Source organism: Papio anubis, chromosome 1 (assembly GCF_008728515.1).
Source record: "Papio anubis isolate 15944 chromosome 1, Panubis1.0, whole genome shotgun sequence".
In the NCBI taxonomy this organism is placed as follows: domain Eukaryota; kingdom Metazoa; phylum Chordata; class Mammalia; order Primates; family Cercopithecidae; genus Papio; species Papio anubis.
In genome coordinates this window covers 125,656,228-125,670,658 of record NC_044976.1, presented here as the reverse complement: position 1 = coordinate 125,670,658, position 14,431 = coordinate 125,656,228, and the positions used below count along the sequence as shown (strand labels likewise).

The 14,431-nt window shown below is 53.3% G+C and overlaps 1 protein-coding gene across 8 annotated transcripts in view; it reads left to right on the top strand.

The window, feature by feature from the left end:
- DCST2 (DC-STAMP domain containing 2) overlaps positions 1 to 14,431 on the top strand; it is a 34,083-nt gene that overhangs the window by 18,449 nt on the left and 1,203 nt on the right. For 5 of the 8 annotated variants that reach the window (XM_017947516.3, XM_021924474.2, XM_021924471.2 and 2 more), the window contains 12 exons: positions 80 to 250; positions 575 to 676; positions 1,836 to 2,033; positions 2,242 to 2,433; positions 2,961 to 3,174; positions 3,354 to 3,511; positions 4,187 to 4,351; positions 6,900 to 7,067; positions 7,211 to 7,311; positions 9,239 to 9,369; positions 9,709 to 9,836; positions 10,409 to 10,549. In XM_017947516.3, the coding sequence (XP_017803005.2) occupies positions 80 to 250; positions 575 to 676; positions 1,836 to 2,033; positions 2,242 to 2,433; positions 2,961 to 3,174; positions 3,354 to 3,511; positions 4,187 to 4,351; positions 6,900 to 7,067; positions 7,211 to 7,311; positions 9,239 to 9,369; positions 9,709 to 9,836; positions 10,409 to 10,549 (1,869 nt within the window). Of the gene's footprint in view, positions 1 to 79; positions 251 to 574; positions 677 to 1,835; positions 2,034 to 2,241; positions 2,434 to 2,960; positions 3,175 to 3,353; positions 3,512 to 4,186; positions 4,352 to 6,899; positions 7,068 to 7,210; positions 7,312 to 9,238; positions 9,370 to 9,708; positions 9,837 to 10,208; positions 10,303 to 10,408; positions 10,550 to 14,431 lie in introns of all 8 variants that reach the window. The other 3 variants (XM_003892736.3, XM_017947510.2, XM_031653390.1) reach the window with 3 other exon arrangements.

Genomic DNA, 14,431 nt, shown 5'->3' with positions numbered 1-14,431 from the left:
CTTAAGTGAAATATTCTGAAGGGACTTGCTGCCGTGTTTGGGGCTGGGTTCTTGGTTCTAACGGAGCTGTCGCCCGCAGGGCAGGGCCGGACACTACTGTTGGTGGCTGCCTTTGGGTTGGTGCTTCAAGGTCCTTGTGCCAACACTCTACGCAACTTCACCCGGGCTAGCGAGGCTGTAGCCTGTGGGGCAGAGCTGGCCCTGAACCAGACCGCCGAAGTGCTACAGCGGGCCAAGCAGCCCCTTGTCAGTAAGTCCCCCACCTCCACCACTGTCTCCCACAGGTCCTCCTTGCCCCCCTCATCCTGCATGTTCTATAGTCCTTTGGCCTCCTTCTCTGCTGGTGCTAATTGCAGAGCATCTGGGCCTGGAAGGGACTCTGGGCACAGCTAAACCCTCTCTCCTTGCTCTCTGGCCTCCTCCACTCCCAGATTAACTATCTCCCAGGCCCCAGAATCCAGGCTCCCCACCTCTGGTACGGTGGCCTCCTCTCCACTCCCTGCTTAAGGGGCAATGTTGAGAACTAGCCCCTAAAGGAGGAGACTCCACAGTGCCTCTGTCCCTCACCCATCAGGTGCCCTGAACAAGATTAAAGCTATTGCCCAAAAGACCAAAGAGGTGGCTGACCGGGTCCGCAAGTTCTTTCGGTCAATCATGGATGGTGTGAAACATGTAGGTAAGCACATTAGCATGTCTACTCCTGGGGACTCAAAATGCACCCAGTCTTGGCCAGGTGCGGTGGCTCACACCTGTAATCCCAGCACTTTGGGAGGCCGAGGTGGGAGGATTGGTTGAGCCCAGGAGTTTGAGACCAGCCTTGGCAACATGGCAAGACCCCATCTCTATAAAAAAATAAAAAATAAAACTAGCCAGATGTAATGGCACATGTCTGTAGTCCCAGCTACTGGGGAGGCTGTAGTGGAAGGATCTCTTGAACCCAGGGGTTTGAGGCTGCAGTGAGCTATGATCGTGCCACTGCACTCCAATCCAGCCTGGGCAACAGAGTGAGACTCCATCTCTAAAGAAAAAAAAAGGGGGGACTGGGTGTGGTGGCTCATGCCTGTAGTCCCAGCACTTTGGGAGGCCGAGGCAGGCAGATCAGAAGGTCAGGAGATCGAGACCATCCTGGCTAACATGGTGACACCCCATCTCTACAAAAAATACAAAAAATTAGCCAGGCATGGTGGCATGCGCCTGTAGTCCCAGCTACTCAGGAGGCTGAGGTAGGAGAATCACTTGAGCCTGCGAGGCAGAGGTTGCAGTGAGCTGAGATTGCGCCACTGTATTCCAGCCTGGGCGACAGAGTGAAACTCTGTCTCAAAAAAAAAAAAAAAAAAAAAAGGCTGGGTGAGGTGGCTCACGTCTATAATCCCAGCACTTTGGGAGGCTGAGGCAGGTGGATCACCTGAGGTCAGGAGTTTGAGACCAGCCTGGCCAACATGTCGAAACCTCATCTCGACTAAAAATATAAAAATTAGCCAGGCGTGGTGGCATATGCCTATAATCCTAGCTATTAGGGAGTCTGAGGCGGGAGAATCACTTGAACCCAGGAGGCGGAGGTTACAACGAGCTGAGATCACTCCATTGTATTCTAGCCTGGGCAACAAGAGCGAAACTCCATCTAAAAAAAAAAAATTTCAGTCTCCTCACCTGTATCCCTGTCCAGGGCTTTTCAGGCCCCTCCTGGGTGCGGGCTAGTGCTCACTGGACACAGCACAGCCAGGTCCCTGACCACAGGCCTCTCCAACCCTGGGTACTGTGGTATTGTTCCCCAAACCTCTGAGAAGAGGCTGTAGGATTCCAGCCCTGGGTGCCAACCCTGCAACTGTCCCCAGCCAGGGCTCTCCGGAATGTATGGCAGTGGCTCCTGCACATCGGGGATGTGTGCAACGCGGAACTGGGCAACCCTTACCTGAAGTGTGCACGGGTTTTTGATGATGCCAAGGACAGCTGCATGATGGTCATACCACAAGCCTACCATCTGTGTTACGTGCTCATGCCCTTCAAACTGACGCTCTGTGGACTTGCCAGTCGTGAGAAAACCAGGGCACGCCAGCAGGGAGGAGCCTATGTGTGGTGGGGCGGGGTGGAAATGTGGGGGTCAGTTGGGAGGACAGGCCCAGGAGGACCATTGGGGGCAATAGAGAGGAATAAGTTTGGTGGGACCAGTATTGGGGGTGGGGGTGGGCAGTAGGGAGGGACTGGTGTTGGGAGAGAGGGGTGACAGGGATGTGCTACAAGGTTTTGAGCAAATGTGGAGGCCAATAGGAAAATCGAAAAGAGGCCCTGTGAGAAGAGGTCTCCAGAGGTGGGGGGCAGGCCTGGCTGTGCTCCTCCTTCGGACACTCAGCAGACTCCGCCCATCAGTGGTCCAGGTGTTCTGCGTCATCCCTAAGTACATTCAGCCCTTCTTGCGCCAGACCATCGGCACCCGTGAGTGACCCCCTCCTGCCACATGTGGTGCTCCCTAGTGGTCTCCCTCCCTCATCCCAGTGTGGCCATGGCCAGCCCCCAGTGCTCCCAGCCCATAAAGGAGAATGTAAGAGAAAGAAAGGGGCTCAAGAGATCACCCAGGCCCATATCCATGCTGTACAAATACAGATCAGGAGACTGAGGTCCAGCGAAGGGCCAGTGCCTCACCACAGCCTGCCGTGAGAGCAGGAGCTGAAAACAGAACCAGGGCCTCCTGTCCACACTCAGGTCCACACTCAAGTCATCAAGATCATTCCTTAGGGGCATCTGTTGCATGCCTTCTGTCGTGCTGGGTGCTGAACATGTGGTGGCGATGGCCATATGTGGAGGCTTTGTCCCCTCCTCAGTCCACCTTGACCCAAACACTGGGGGTTCCCAGCTGGTCTGTGAGCTGCACCCTATAGGTTATGCCAGGCCCCTCCCCAGGGCCAGCTCCACCCTCTCCTAACTCTCCTTGCCCACGTCTCCCCTGAACCTGCTGGCCCCAGCTGTGATTCAGTTGCTCAACCGGGTGCGTCAGGAGTTTGAGTTCAACATGACAGCCACCCACCACTTCTCTGTGGATCTCAATGCCTCTCGGAGTCTGTCCCAGGTAGCCATGGACCTCCACGAGGCTGTCAGCATGAAGCTGCACCGTGTCCGAGAGGCCCTGGCTCTGATGGGGTTCACCACTCCTCTGCTGCTTGTGCTTCTCTACCTCCAGTGAGGCGCTACCGGGCGGCACGGGGTGGGGTGTGCAGGGCCAGGGCTGCAGGAAGCAGCTCATCCCCATGCCGCCCCAGCATCCAGGGAGGCTGAAGTGGGGTTGAAGGGGGGATGCCCTGTGGGGTCTGTCCCGGGGTGGTAAAGGGCCTCATATGTGCTCTACCTCCCCTTCCCAGAGCCCTATTTTACCGGTACTGTTACCTGAACTGGGACCATTATGACAATATCTACATCACCAGCCAATTCCTGCGCATGGAGGCTGTGCGCTCCGCGGCAGGGCTGCCCACAGTGCTACCGCTCAGTGCTCACGAGGCCAGGCGCTACATCCCACCGGGTGAGGACCCTGAGGACAGGGAGAGCCGAGCTCAGGGAGGCCAGGGCTTCCCCCTGCCCCGCTGCCCCGCCCCTAAGCCCCTGCACAGGCAGGGCCCAGGATGGGCTTGGGGCGGGGCCAGAAGGAGGAGACCCAGAGCTTAAGGAACTTTCAGGCTGAGGGAAGACACTGCCCAGTCCTTGGTGAGCCCGCCGTCTGAAAGGAGAACATAGACACCCTTGGAGAAAGTAGCCAGAGACAGGAGAGGCAGATGGTGCTTCTGGGAGCACCCTGGACATCAGGACATCAGGGGATGGACACAGAGTGAGGGACGTCAAGTTGGGAGGGCTTCCCCAGGTGGGCAGGAAGTGCTAATATGGAGGGGGAGGACTGCCTGTGAGGTGGGGAGACAGGTAAGGGGATGAGGGATGCCCTAGGAGGGAGGGCTCCTGAGACTGGAATGGACCACAGGGCCAGGTGGAGATGATAGGCAGGCCCCTCCCCTCTAGCCACGGAGCCCCCTCCCCTGAAGAGTGTTTTCCATCCTTGCCGGAGTCCTCACAGCTTTTCTTTTCCATATTCCCGATGAGCAGACAGGCCCAAGTCTGATTAGGGGCAGGAGGCCTCTCCAAGAACTGGGGTCTGGTGGACGGGAGAACTGGGGAGCATTCTCCTGACCATCCCACTCCTGCTCAGGCTCCATCTTCTTGTCCCAATGGGAGAAGTTTTTTTACATTCTGGAGACCTTCAACCTTATCCGACACCTCCTCCTCGTGCTGTTCCTAGTCTTCCTAGACTATGCTGTCTTCTGGGTGCTCGACCTGGCCCGGCACCAGCTGCAGGGGGAGATTGTGGCCCGCAGTGAGTGCCTACACGACAGCCTCCTCCCACTCACCCACTGCAGCCCCCTCGACCTGCTCCTGCATCTCCCTGCCTGCTCCCAAGCCTTCTCCTCTTCCCATCCTCAGTCCTGGTGACTGCCTGAATGTCCCCATGTCACTGTTACTCAGCAGCCCCCAAGTGGGCCACTCTTTCAACTCTATCCTCTGCCTAGTAACACCTGTGTCTAGGTCAAGGTTATATAATACAGAGTAGTTTAAAATGCAAGCTCTAGAGTCAGATTGGCCGGGGTTCAAATCCCAGCTCTGTCCTTTATTAGGTGGTGACTTTATTAGTAGGCAAGTTGCTTAACCTCTTCAGCTGCAGTTTCCTCTTTTTTTTTTTTTTTTTTTTTTTTGAGACAGAATCTTGTTCTGTCACCAGGCTGGAGGGCAGTGGCACCATCTTGGCTCACTGCAACCTCCCAGGTTTAAGCGATTCTCCTGCCTCAGCCTTGTGAGTAGCTGGGACTATAGGCACATGCCACCATGCCCAGCTTAGTTTTGTATTTTTAGTAGAGATGGGGTTTCACCATATTGGCCAGGATGGTGTCGATCTCTTGACCTCATGATCTGCCTGCCTTGGCCTCCGAAAGTGCTGGGATTACAGGTGTGAGCAACCATGCTCGGCATTTTTTTTTTTGAGATGGAGTCTCACTCACTCTGTCACCCAAGCTGGAGTGCAGTGGTGCAATCTTGGCTTACTTCAACCTCCGCCTCCCGGGTTCAAGCAATTCTCCTGTCTCAGCCTCCCAAGTAGCCGGGACTACAGGCACATGCCACCATGTCCAGTTGTATTTTTAGTCGAGATGGGGTTTCACCATATTGCTCAGGCTGGTCTCAAACTCCTGACCTCAGGTGATCCACCCACCTCAGCCTTCCAAAGTGTTGGGATTACAGGCGTGAGCCACTGTGCTAGCCCAGTTTCCTCATCTGAACAGTGGAATAATAATGGTAGCAACCTCTCTGGGTCACTGTAAGGAGTAAATTAGATTATGTGTGTTGGAGCCAGGTGGGTGCCTCATGCCTGTAATCCTAGCACAAAAAAAGAGGAAACTGAAGCTGAAGAGGTTAAGCAACTTGCCTAGCAACAAGAGTGAAACTAAGTCTAAAAAAATAATAAGAAGAAAAAAATAAAATAAATTAAGTGTGTCAAGTGCCTGGTAAGCCATTAACTGAGAGTGTGAGCCAGCTGCGGTGGCTCATGCCTGTAATCCTAGCACTTTGGGAGGCTGAGGAAGACAGATCGCCTAAGGTCAGGAGTTCAAGACCAGCATGGCCAACATGGTGAAACCTTGTCTCTACTAAAAATACAATGGCCGGGCGGTGGCTCAAGCCTGTAATCCCAGCACTTTGGGAGGCCAGGAGGTGGGATCCACGGAGTCAGGTACAAGAGAGACCATCCTGTTGACAGGGGTGAGGCCTACCATCTCTACTAAAATACAAAAAACTTAGCGAGAGGTGGGTGAGCTAGTCCCAGCTACTCGGAGGCTAGGAGCAGGAGAATGGCGTAAGCCAGGTGGGAGCTTGCAGTGAGCTGAGATCCAGCCACACACTCCCAGCTGACAGGCAGGAGACTCCGTCACAAAATAAAAATAAAATAAAAATAAATAAAATACAAAATAGGCCAGAGCTGAGGTGGTGGCCTGTAATCCCAGCTACTCAGGAGGCTAAGGCTCAGAATCCACTTTGAACCCAGGAGTGAGGAGGCTGCAGTGAGCCGAGATCCGCCACTGCGCCAATGGTTACAGAATGATACCCTGTCTCAAAAAAAAGAAAAAAGTAAAAAACTCCCAAAAAACAAAAACCAAAACCCCAAACCAAACAATAAAGCACTTGGACCAGAGATGTCACCACTACACAGTCAGTGCTCAGAATTAATATATGTTTCTGGGAGACCTGAAGCACAGTGGCTCCACACACCTGTAATCCTAGCACTTTGGGAGGCTAAGGCAGGCAGATTGCTTGAGCTCAGGAGTTCAAGACCAGCCTGGTCAGCATGGTGAAACCCTGTCTCTCTACAAAAAAAAAAAAAAAAAAAAAAAAATTAGCCGAAAAAGATGGCCCGTGCCTATAGTCCCAGCTACCTGGGAGGCTGAGGCAGGAAAATCACTCGAACCTGGGAGGTTGAGGCTACAGTGAGCCAAGATCCCACCACTGCACTCCAGCCTGGGTGACAAAGTGAAACCCTGTCTCAAAAAATAAATTTAATAAATAAATACCGCTTCTGGGCGGTCATGGAGGCCAGGGGGGTGGACTCACTGACCATTAAGGTCGTCTTAGATGTGGTGGCTTGGATAGGAAGACCAGACACCAGTACCACCCAGCTGGACCATGGGGCCAGTCCTAGGAGCCAGAACTGAGGTCAGGCGCCAGGGCACCATGAGGGTGCCTGAGGCATCAGAGGCCCCCAGCCGAGGGTCTGAGTCATCCTATGACCTGCGCTGCTCCACTTTCCTCATTCCAGAAGGTGTGGGCTTTTCTGCATAGCAACTGCCATGAGTGTCACTCACACAGTGTCTTTGTGCCAGGTCCTGTGTTGGTGTCTATAACCGTGGAAGGGACTGGCTATGCTGGGAATATTTATCGTGACCTGGTGTCAGCATTTGATGTCCTGCAGCAAGGCAACATCAGTATTTTGTCCCGGCGTTGTCTCCTTCGTCCCTCGGAGCCGGACAGCACTGGCTACATAGTCATTGGTATCAACCACACCCTGAGGGCCCTGGGGGAGTGGACACCATGCAGGAAATGAGGGGTGCAGACTGCTGAGGGTGTGGGGGGCATCAGGGGTGGGCTGACACCTGTGCCTGCTGGTGAGGCTGACTGGCTGCTGTGCTCCCAGGCGTCATGTATGGCCTATGCTTCTTCGTCACCCTGTTTGGCAGCTATGTCAGCCGGCTGCGGCGAGTCATCTGTGCCTCCTACTACCCATCCCGGGAGCAGGTGAGGGGTCCAGGGCTGGGAGCTAGGCCCTGCCCCCTCCCCAGGGGGCTTAGCTAGTGGCTGGCTGTTTTGGCTTTGGGAGCTGAATTCCTTCAGCAGCTCCAGCCCTCTCTCCTCTGGTTGAACTCCAAAGCAAATGACCTGGACTGCAGACTTCTGGACCCAAGATGGGGCTGGGAGAAATGGTGCCTCTGGAGTGGGGCTTCCTGAGACAGCATTTACCTCCAAAGTTTTGTTAAAATCACAGGGGTGTTGGGGGGGTGGGGAATGAGAGATGGGGGAGAGTTGGAGAGTGGAGCTGGTGCCATGGCTCACACCCGTAATCCCAGCACTTTGGAAGGCTGAGGCAGGAAGACTGGTTGAGGCAAGGAGTTAGAGACCGTTTGGGCAACAAAGTGAGCCTCTGTCTCTATTAAAAAAAAAAAAAAAAAAGAAAAGGAAAAAAACCCGCCAGGCATGGTGGTGTGTGCCTATAGTCCCAGCTACTAGGGAGGATCGCTTGAGCCCAGGAGTTCAAGGCTGTAGTGAGCTATGATTGCACCACTGCACTCCAGCCTGGCAATGGAGTGAGACCCTGTCTCGGCAAAACAAAACAAAAACCATGGTGGGGGCAGTGTTGGCATGTTGAGGTATAATTAAAAACTCACCATCGGGGCCAGGCACGGTGGCTCACGCCTGTAATCCCAGCACTTTAGGAGGCTGAGGCGGGCAGATCACAAGGTCAAGAGATCGAGACCATCCTGGTCAACATGGTGAAACCCTGTCTCTACTAAAAGTACAAAAATTAGCTGGGCGTGGTTGCGCGTGCCTGTTGTCCCAGCTACTCGGGAGGCTGAGGCAGGAGAATCACTTGAACCCGGAAGGTGGAGGTTGCAGTGAGCAGAGATTGCGCCACTGCACTCCAGTCTGGCCATAGAGCAAGACTCCATCTCAAAAAACAAAACAAACAAACAAAAAACCCTCACCATTGGTTTACTCATTCACTAATCATTTACTGAGCATCTACTATATTCCCCTATCTCTATGCTGGTCTCCAAGGATGCCGAGATGAACCAGACACAGTCTGGAGCTCACAGACTCGAGGCAGGCCAGACAAGCTTTTTTTCCTTTCCTTTTTTTTTTTGAGACGGAGTCTCGCGCTGTGTCACCCAGGCTGGAGTGCAGTGGCGCGATCTCGGCTCACTGCAAGCTCCGCCTCCCAGGTTCAGGCCATTCTCCTGCCTCAGCCTCCGAGTAGCTGGGACTACAGGCGCCCGCCACCACGCCCGGCTAGTTTTTTGTATTTTTAGTAGAGACGGGGTTTCACCATGTTAGCCAGGATGGTCTCGATCTCCTGACCTTGTGATCCGCCCGCCTCGGCCTCCCAACGTGCTGGGATTACAGGCTTGAGCCACCGCGCCCGGCCTCCTTTCCTTTTTTTTTTAAGACGGAGTTTCGCTCTTGTTGCCCAGGGTGTAGTGCAAAGGCACAATCTCAGCTCACCGCACCCTCCACCTCCCAGGTTCAAGTGATTCTCTTGCCTCAGCCTCCCGAGTAACTGGTGGAGGCATGTGCCACCACCCCAGCTAATTTTGTATTTTTAGTAGAGACAGCGTTTCTCCATGTTGGTCAGGCAGGTCTTGAACTCCCGACCTCAGGTGATCCTGAGGTCACCTTTTAACAAGCTTTTAACAAGACATTGTAATTTAAAAAGCACTTTTATTTAGGAATGAATAAAAGTGTTATGGAAAACCAGAGGAGAGAGTGGTAACTCCACCTGGGCAAGTCCAGAAGACTTCCCAGAGGAAAGGGCATTTGAGCCAAACTTAGAGGGATTCATAGGAGTTGGACAGAAGGAAAAGGTAGGGAGTGGAGATGGGCGCAGAGGGCATTCCAGGCAGACAAAACAGGGTCAAGTGGGACCCCATCCCTGATCTCCCCGCACCAGGAGAGGATCTCCTACCTGTACAACATACTTCTGAGCCGCCGAACCAATCTGTTGGCTGCCCTGCACCGATCAGTGAGGCGGCGGGCGGCTGACCAGGGCCACAGAAGTGCCTTCCTAGTGCTGGCCAGTCGGTGAGGCCACTGTCTTTCCTATAGGGGTGGGGCAAGGGGGAAAGAAAAAGAGCCAGGAGTCGGAATGGATTTCTGTCCTCTCTAAGTGTCAAGAGATTTGGTTGAAGAGGATGCCCATTGCATGCCCTTAACACCGTGAGAGATGGGAATTCTTAGGGGTGAGGAGTGAAGGGAGGAAGGAAGGCAGAGCCATGGAGAGGTTGCTGCTGAAGTCAGAGGGATGGAGGATGTACTGCAGGAAGTCAGAAAGTCCTCCCTGCCATTTGGAGGTTGGTGCTGGAGTGGGGAGGCTTAAGCTGGCTGGTCTGGCCTGCTTAGTGTCTGTGACCCCTTTCTTAGGTGCCCTTGCCTAGGTCCATTTGTCAGCCACTTTTGGCTGCATCAGGCCTACTGCCTGGGCTGTGGGCAGCCCCAGCATGAGGGAGACATGGAGAACATTGTGTCCTGCAGTACCCCGGGCTGCCAAGGTGAGACCCCCTGGGGCGTGTGCCTCTCGCTGCTCAGACTTACCCCACTTGCCTATGACAATCCACTGTGGTCCTTCCTTGATGGACTTCTCTTGTACCTCACCTTTTGTGCCCCTCCCTTCACTACTATGCATGTTCTCATTTACACAGAGGCCTCAGGTAGCTCATTTTCTCCATGCTTGCCTTTATTTTCCTGGGTATTTATGAATAGGATTTATGTGCAAGTGACATTGCAGCAGTTCCCTAGTATGCACCCCTTGACAAGGATGGTTCCTCCAGGGGTGTGAGGGGAGGCAGGGGCTGGCAGCCAGGAAGCACAGAGGATGGGTGGGTGAGCTCGGGTTCACCTCCATTCCCCCTGGCCTCCGCCAGGTCTCTACTGCCTCACTTGCTTCCGCCTCCTGGACAATACCTGCTCTGTGTGTGCATCTCCCCTCTCCTACCAGGGGGACCTAGACCTGGAGCTGTGAGTCTTTCAGTGACATGGGGTGGGTGGAGTCTGTGGGGGCAGTGGAAGTAGCCACCCTTCTCCCAGAGTGTCTGCGGGCCACTGAGATGAGAGTCTTCTCCAGGGACTCCAGCGATGAGGAGGGCCCTCAGCTATGGCTGGCTGCAGCTCAATGGAAGGACCCTGAGCAGGCATGGTTACTGCAGCAACCGCTCCAAGAAGTGCTCGGCAGGAGCCTCTCAGTGGAGTCCACTTCCGAGTCCAGGTGAGCAGGAAGCAGGAGTTGGCACCTGGGAATTGTGAGGCCTAAGCAGGTTCTGTTCCATTTACAAAGGCCTTCCTGGGTGTCTGGACCTTTGCCAGGGCTTGAGAGAGACATGAGGGGAGGGGAAGTAACTGAGGTTTGCCAAGCGGCTGCTCTGTGTTAGCACCGTGGCCCTGGAGGAGCTCACCATGCCCTTGGGGAGAGTGACATCGAATAGATAACAGGGTGGACAGTACCCTGATAAAGGAGTGAAGTACACTCTGGACAGCACAGAGGACACAACAGCCAATTTGGGAAAAGGGGCATATTAATGAAGGCTTCATAGAAGAGGTGATAAATGAGCTGGATTTTTGTTTTGTTTTGTTTTGTTTTGAGACAGGGTCTCACTCTGTCACCCAGGCTGGAATGCAGTGGCGCAATCCCAGTTTACTGCAACCTCAACCACCTGGGCTCAAGTGATCCTCCCACCTCAGTCTCCTGGGTAGCTGGGACATCAGGCACACCACCATGCCTGGCTTATTATTATTTTATTATTATTATTATTTTGTAGAGACGGGGGTCTCACTATGTTGCCCAGGCTGGTCTCGAAACTCCTGAGCTCAAACCATCCTCTCACCTTGGCCTTCCAAAGTGCTGGGATTATGGGATTATAGGCATGAACCATGGTGCCTGGCCATGGGCTGGATTTTGGGTGCAACTTGGTGGTTTGTTAGGCTGAGAAGTAGAGGAAAGCATTCCAAGGGGAGGCCTGTGTGGGTTTGGAGAATGTGAGGCATTCAGAAGGGTAGAGCCCAAGGGATGGGTGTGACTGGGTAGAGACCTCAGAGAATGCTGGGAGATGAGGTTGGAAGTCAAGGTGGGAAGAGAGGGGCAAGAACCTTAACTTGTCATTTGAAAAGCTTAGGTTGGAAAGTGATATGCTCATATTTGTCTTTTAAGACCATAAACGAAGAAGGCAGAGTGGAGGTTGGGTAGGAGCAGGGAGGTCAGAGAGGAGCTTGTCTTAGTCTAGGAGTTCGTGATGGTCTCAGGACTGAGGTGCTGAGTGTGACTGGGATTTCTATGCTTGGGCCTGGGCAGGTGTTAGGGCAGGAAGATAAACAGGTTCTGGTGAAAGACGACTGGCCCAGTTTGAGATCTTTGAGGTGTCTGTAGGGCATCCAGCTGGAGATGCCCAGGGGGGTAGTTAGAAAAGGGCAGGGCTCCGGGCTGGAGGTATATTTTTGGGGGGTGGCTGAGCTAGAGACTGTAAGAGAGAGGATGAGCTAGATCATCCTGGCAGAGGGCATGGCGGGAGAGTGGGAGGGGACAGGGAGGGGAGAGGCTCAAGAAAGCAGGAGAGGCAAACTTATGAAATCAAGTGGGGGGATGGGCACAGTGGCTCACACCTGTAATTTCAGCAATTTGGGAGGCCCAGGTGGGCCGATCTCTTGAGTCCAGGAGTTTGAGACCAGCCTGGGCAACATGGCAAAATCCCATCTCTACTAAAAATACAAAAACTTGGCAGGGCAGGGTGGCTCACGCCTGTAATCCCAGCACTTTGGGAGGCTGAGGCGGGAGGATCACTTAAGGTCAGGAGTTCAAGACCAGCCTGGCTAACATAGTGAAACCCCATCTCTACTAAAACTACAAAAATCAGCCAGGCATGGTGGCACACACCTGTAGTCCCAGCTACTCAGGAGGCTGAGGCAGGAGAATTGCTTGAACCTGGGAGGCAGAAGTTGCATTGAGCTAAGACTGTGCCACTGCATTTTAGCCTGGGCTAAATGAGTGGGAGGATTGGTCTCAATAAATAAATAAATAAATAAGTAATAATATAAAAATTAGCTGGACATGGTGACATACATCTTTAGTCCCAGCTACTAAGGAGGCTAAGGTGGGAGGGATCACTGAGCCAGGGAGGCCGAGACTGCAGTGAGCCAAGATTGTGCCACTGTACTCCAGCCTGGACAATAGTACGAGACCTAGTCTCGAAAAATGAGAAGATTAAAAAAAAAAAAAATACCCCGTCTCTACTAAAAAATACAAAAAACTAGCCGGGCGAGGCGGCGGGCGCCTGTGGTCCCAGCTACTCGGGAGGCTGAGGCAGGAGAATGGCGTAAACCCGGGGGGCGGAGATTGCAGTGAGCCGAGATCCTGCCACTGTACTCCAGCCTGGACAATAGTACGAGACCTAGTCTCGAAAAATGAGAAAAAAAAAAAAAAAAAAATAGAAATCAAGTAGGATCATGTGAAGACAGGTGACAGGCAGTTAGGAAATCACTGGAGTGGCTTGTGGGAATGTTTTTCATGGCATCGGGAAGACCAAAACTGGATCTGTCATGATGGGTTGAGGGCTGTCAGGTAAAGAAGACTCAGAAAGGCTGGGCTCGGTGGCTCACGCCTATAATCCTAGCACTTTGGGAGGCTGAGGCAGGTGGATCACTTGAGGTCAGGAGTTTGAGACCAGCCTGGCCAACATGGTAAAACCTTGTCTCTACTAAAAATACAAAAAATTAGGCATGGTGGCAGGCGCCTGTAATCCCAGCTACTTGGGAGGCTGAGGCAGGAGAATCACTTGAACCCAGGAGGCGGAAGTTGCAGTGAGCCGAGATCGCGCCACTGCACTCCAGCCTGGGTGACAGAGAGAGACTCCATCTCTAAATACATACATACATACATACATACAAATTAAAAGGACTCAGAAATATGGTATGTGGCTCCTGAATCACTGTTGCCAGGAGTTTGATAATGCTTTTAATCTAATGAGTGCTGTAGTTTGAAAAAATGTAAGCTTGATGGTGAAGAGAAAGACAGAGTTAGCTTCACAGAGCAAGAAAGTAGCTTGAAGGGGAGTCAGCACTAAAAGCGTTTTCTAGATCTAAGGACAGGAAGATTTGAGCATTTAGGCAGTGTAAAAGAGCGTTGGGGAGGGAGGTTTGGGTTCCAGGGCCAGGTGGACCAGGTGGCCTGCCTTAGAAAGGAGCAGGCTGGCAGAGGCAGAGGGGAGAGTATACTTTCCCCTGAGCAGCTGAGCCCACTCCAGCCTGGAGGCCTTGCTTCTCTCTGGGGAGGAGGAGGCAAGAGCACCTGCTGAGAGAGCAGAGCAGGTGGCTGGGAGTGGAATAAAGATTTCAAGGAGTGGGTGGTAGAGGTTGAAAGACCTACTGTGGCAAGTGTGCAAAGAAGCCGACTGGGGAGGTTAAGGGATTTCCAGGTAGCGTCAAAGGCCCAGATGATGCTGGAAGCCGTAACCTGTAATGATTGCTCCAGTGCGCTTGGTTATGTGATTTTCTCTGGCATGTGTGGTAGCCATGAATAGGATTCACGGGTGGAGGGCTTTTTCTGGGCAGGTCAGGAGGACAAGATGGAGTGAGAATTGAGCTGTCTTTGGTAAGAGTGTCTAAGATGACTGGTGAAGAGGTGGGGCTAAGGCCCCTGGGGGCAGCCCAGGGTCTCTGTCTTGATGACGTGTTAGAACAGGGGCAGTGGCCAGGAGGGAGAGCTGCCTGAACAGGAGGGGCTCAGAGAGGGGGCCATGGCCAGGGAAGAACTCTGGAATGAATCCAGTGAAGGGCCAAGGCTGAGGAGGACGTCTGAGTGGGAACAGAGATGACAGTCAATAGGACCAAGGAGGTTAGGGATTGAGAGGCCAGAGAATTGGATGGGTCCTCTAACGAGGAGGTTGTAGGACCATACAAACAGCAGGAGTCCAGAGCCGGCATCTTAAACAGATGTGGCAGGTGTCTGGCAGGCCTAAGGAGACAGCCACAGCACTGGTGATATAGCTGTCGTGGCAGCCAGGGGCTTTGCAAAAATCACTAGGGGCCAGCTGGGTTTGAGAAGGTTAAGCTACCTCCTCTTGGGAGGACTGCAAATAAAACTGTCCAGTGGGCACATTCC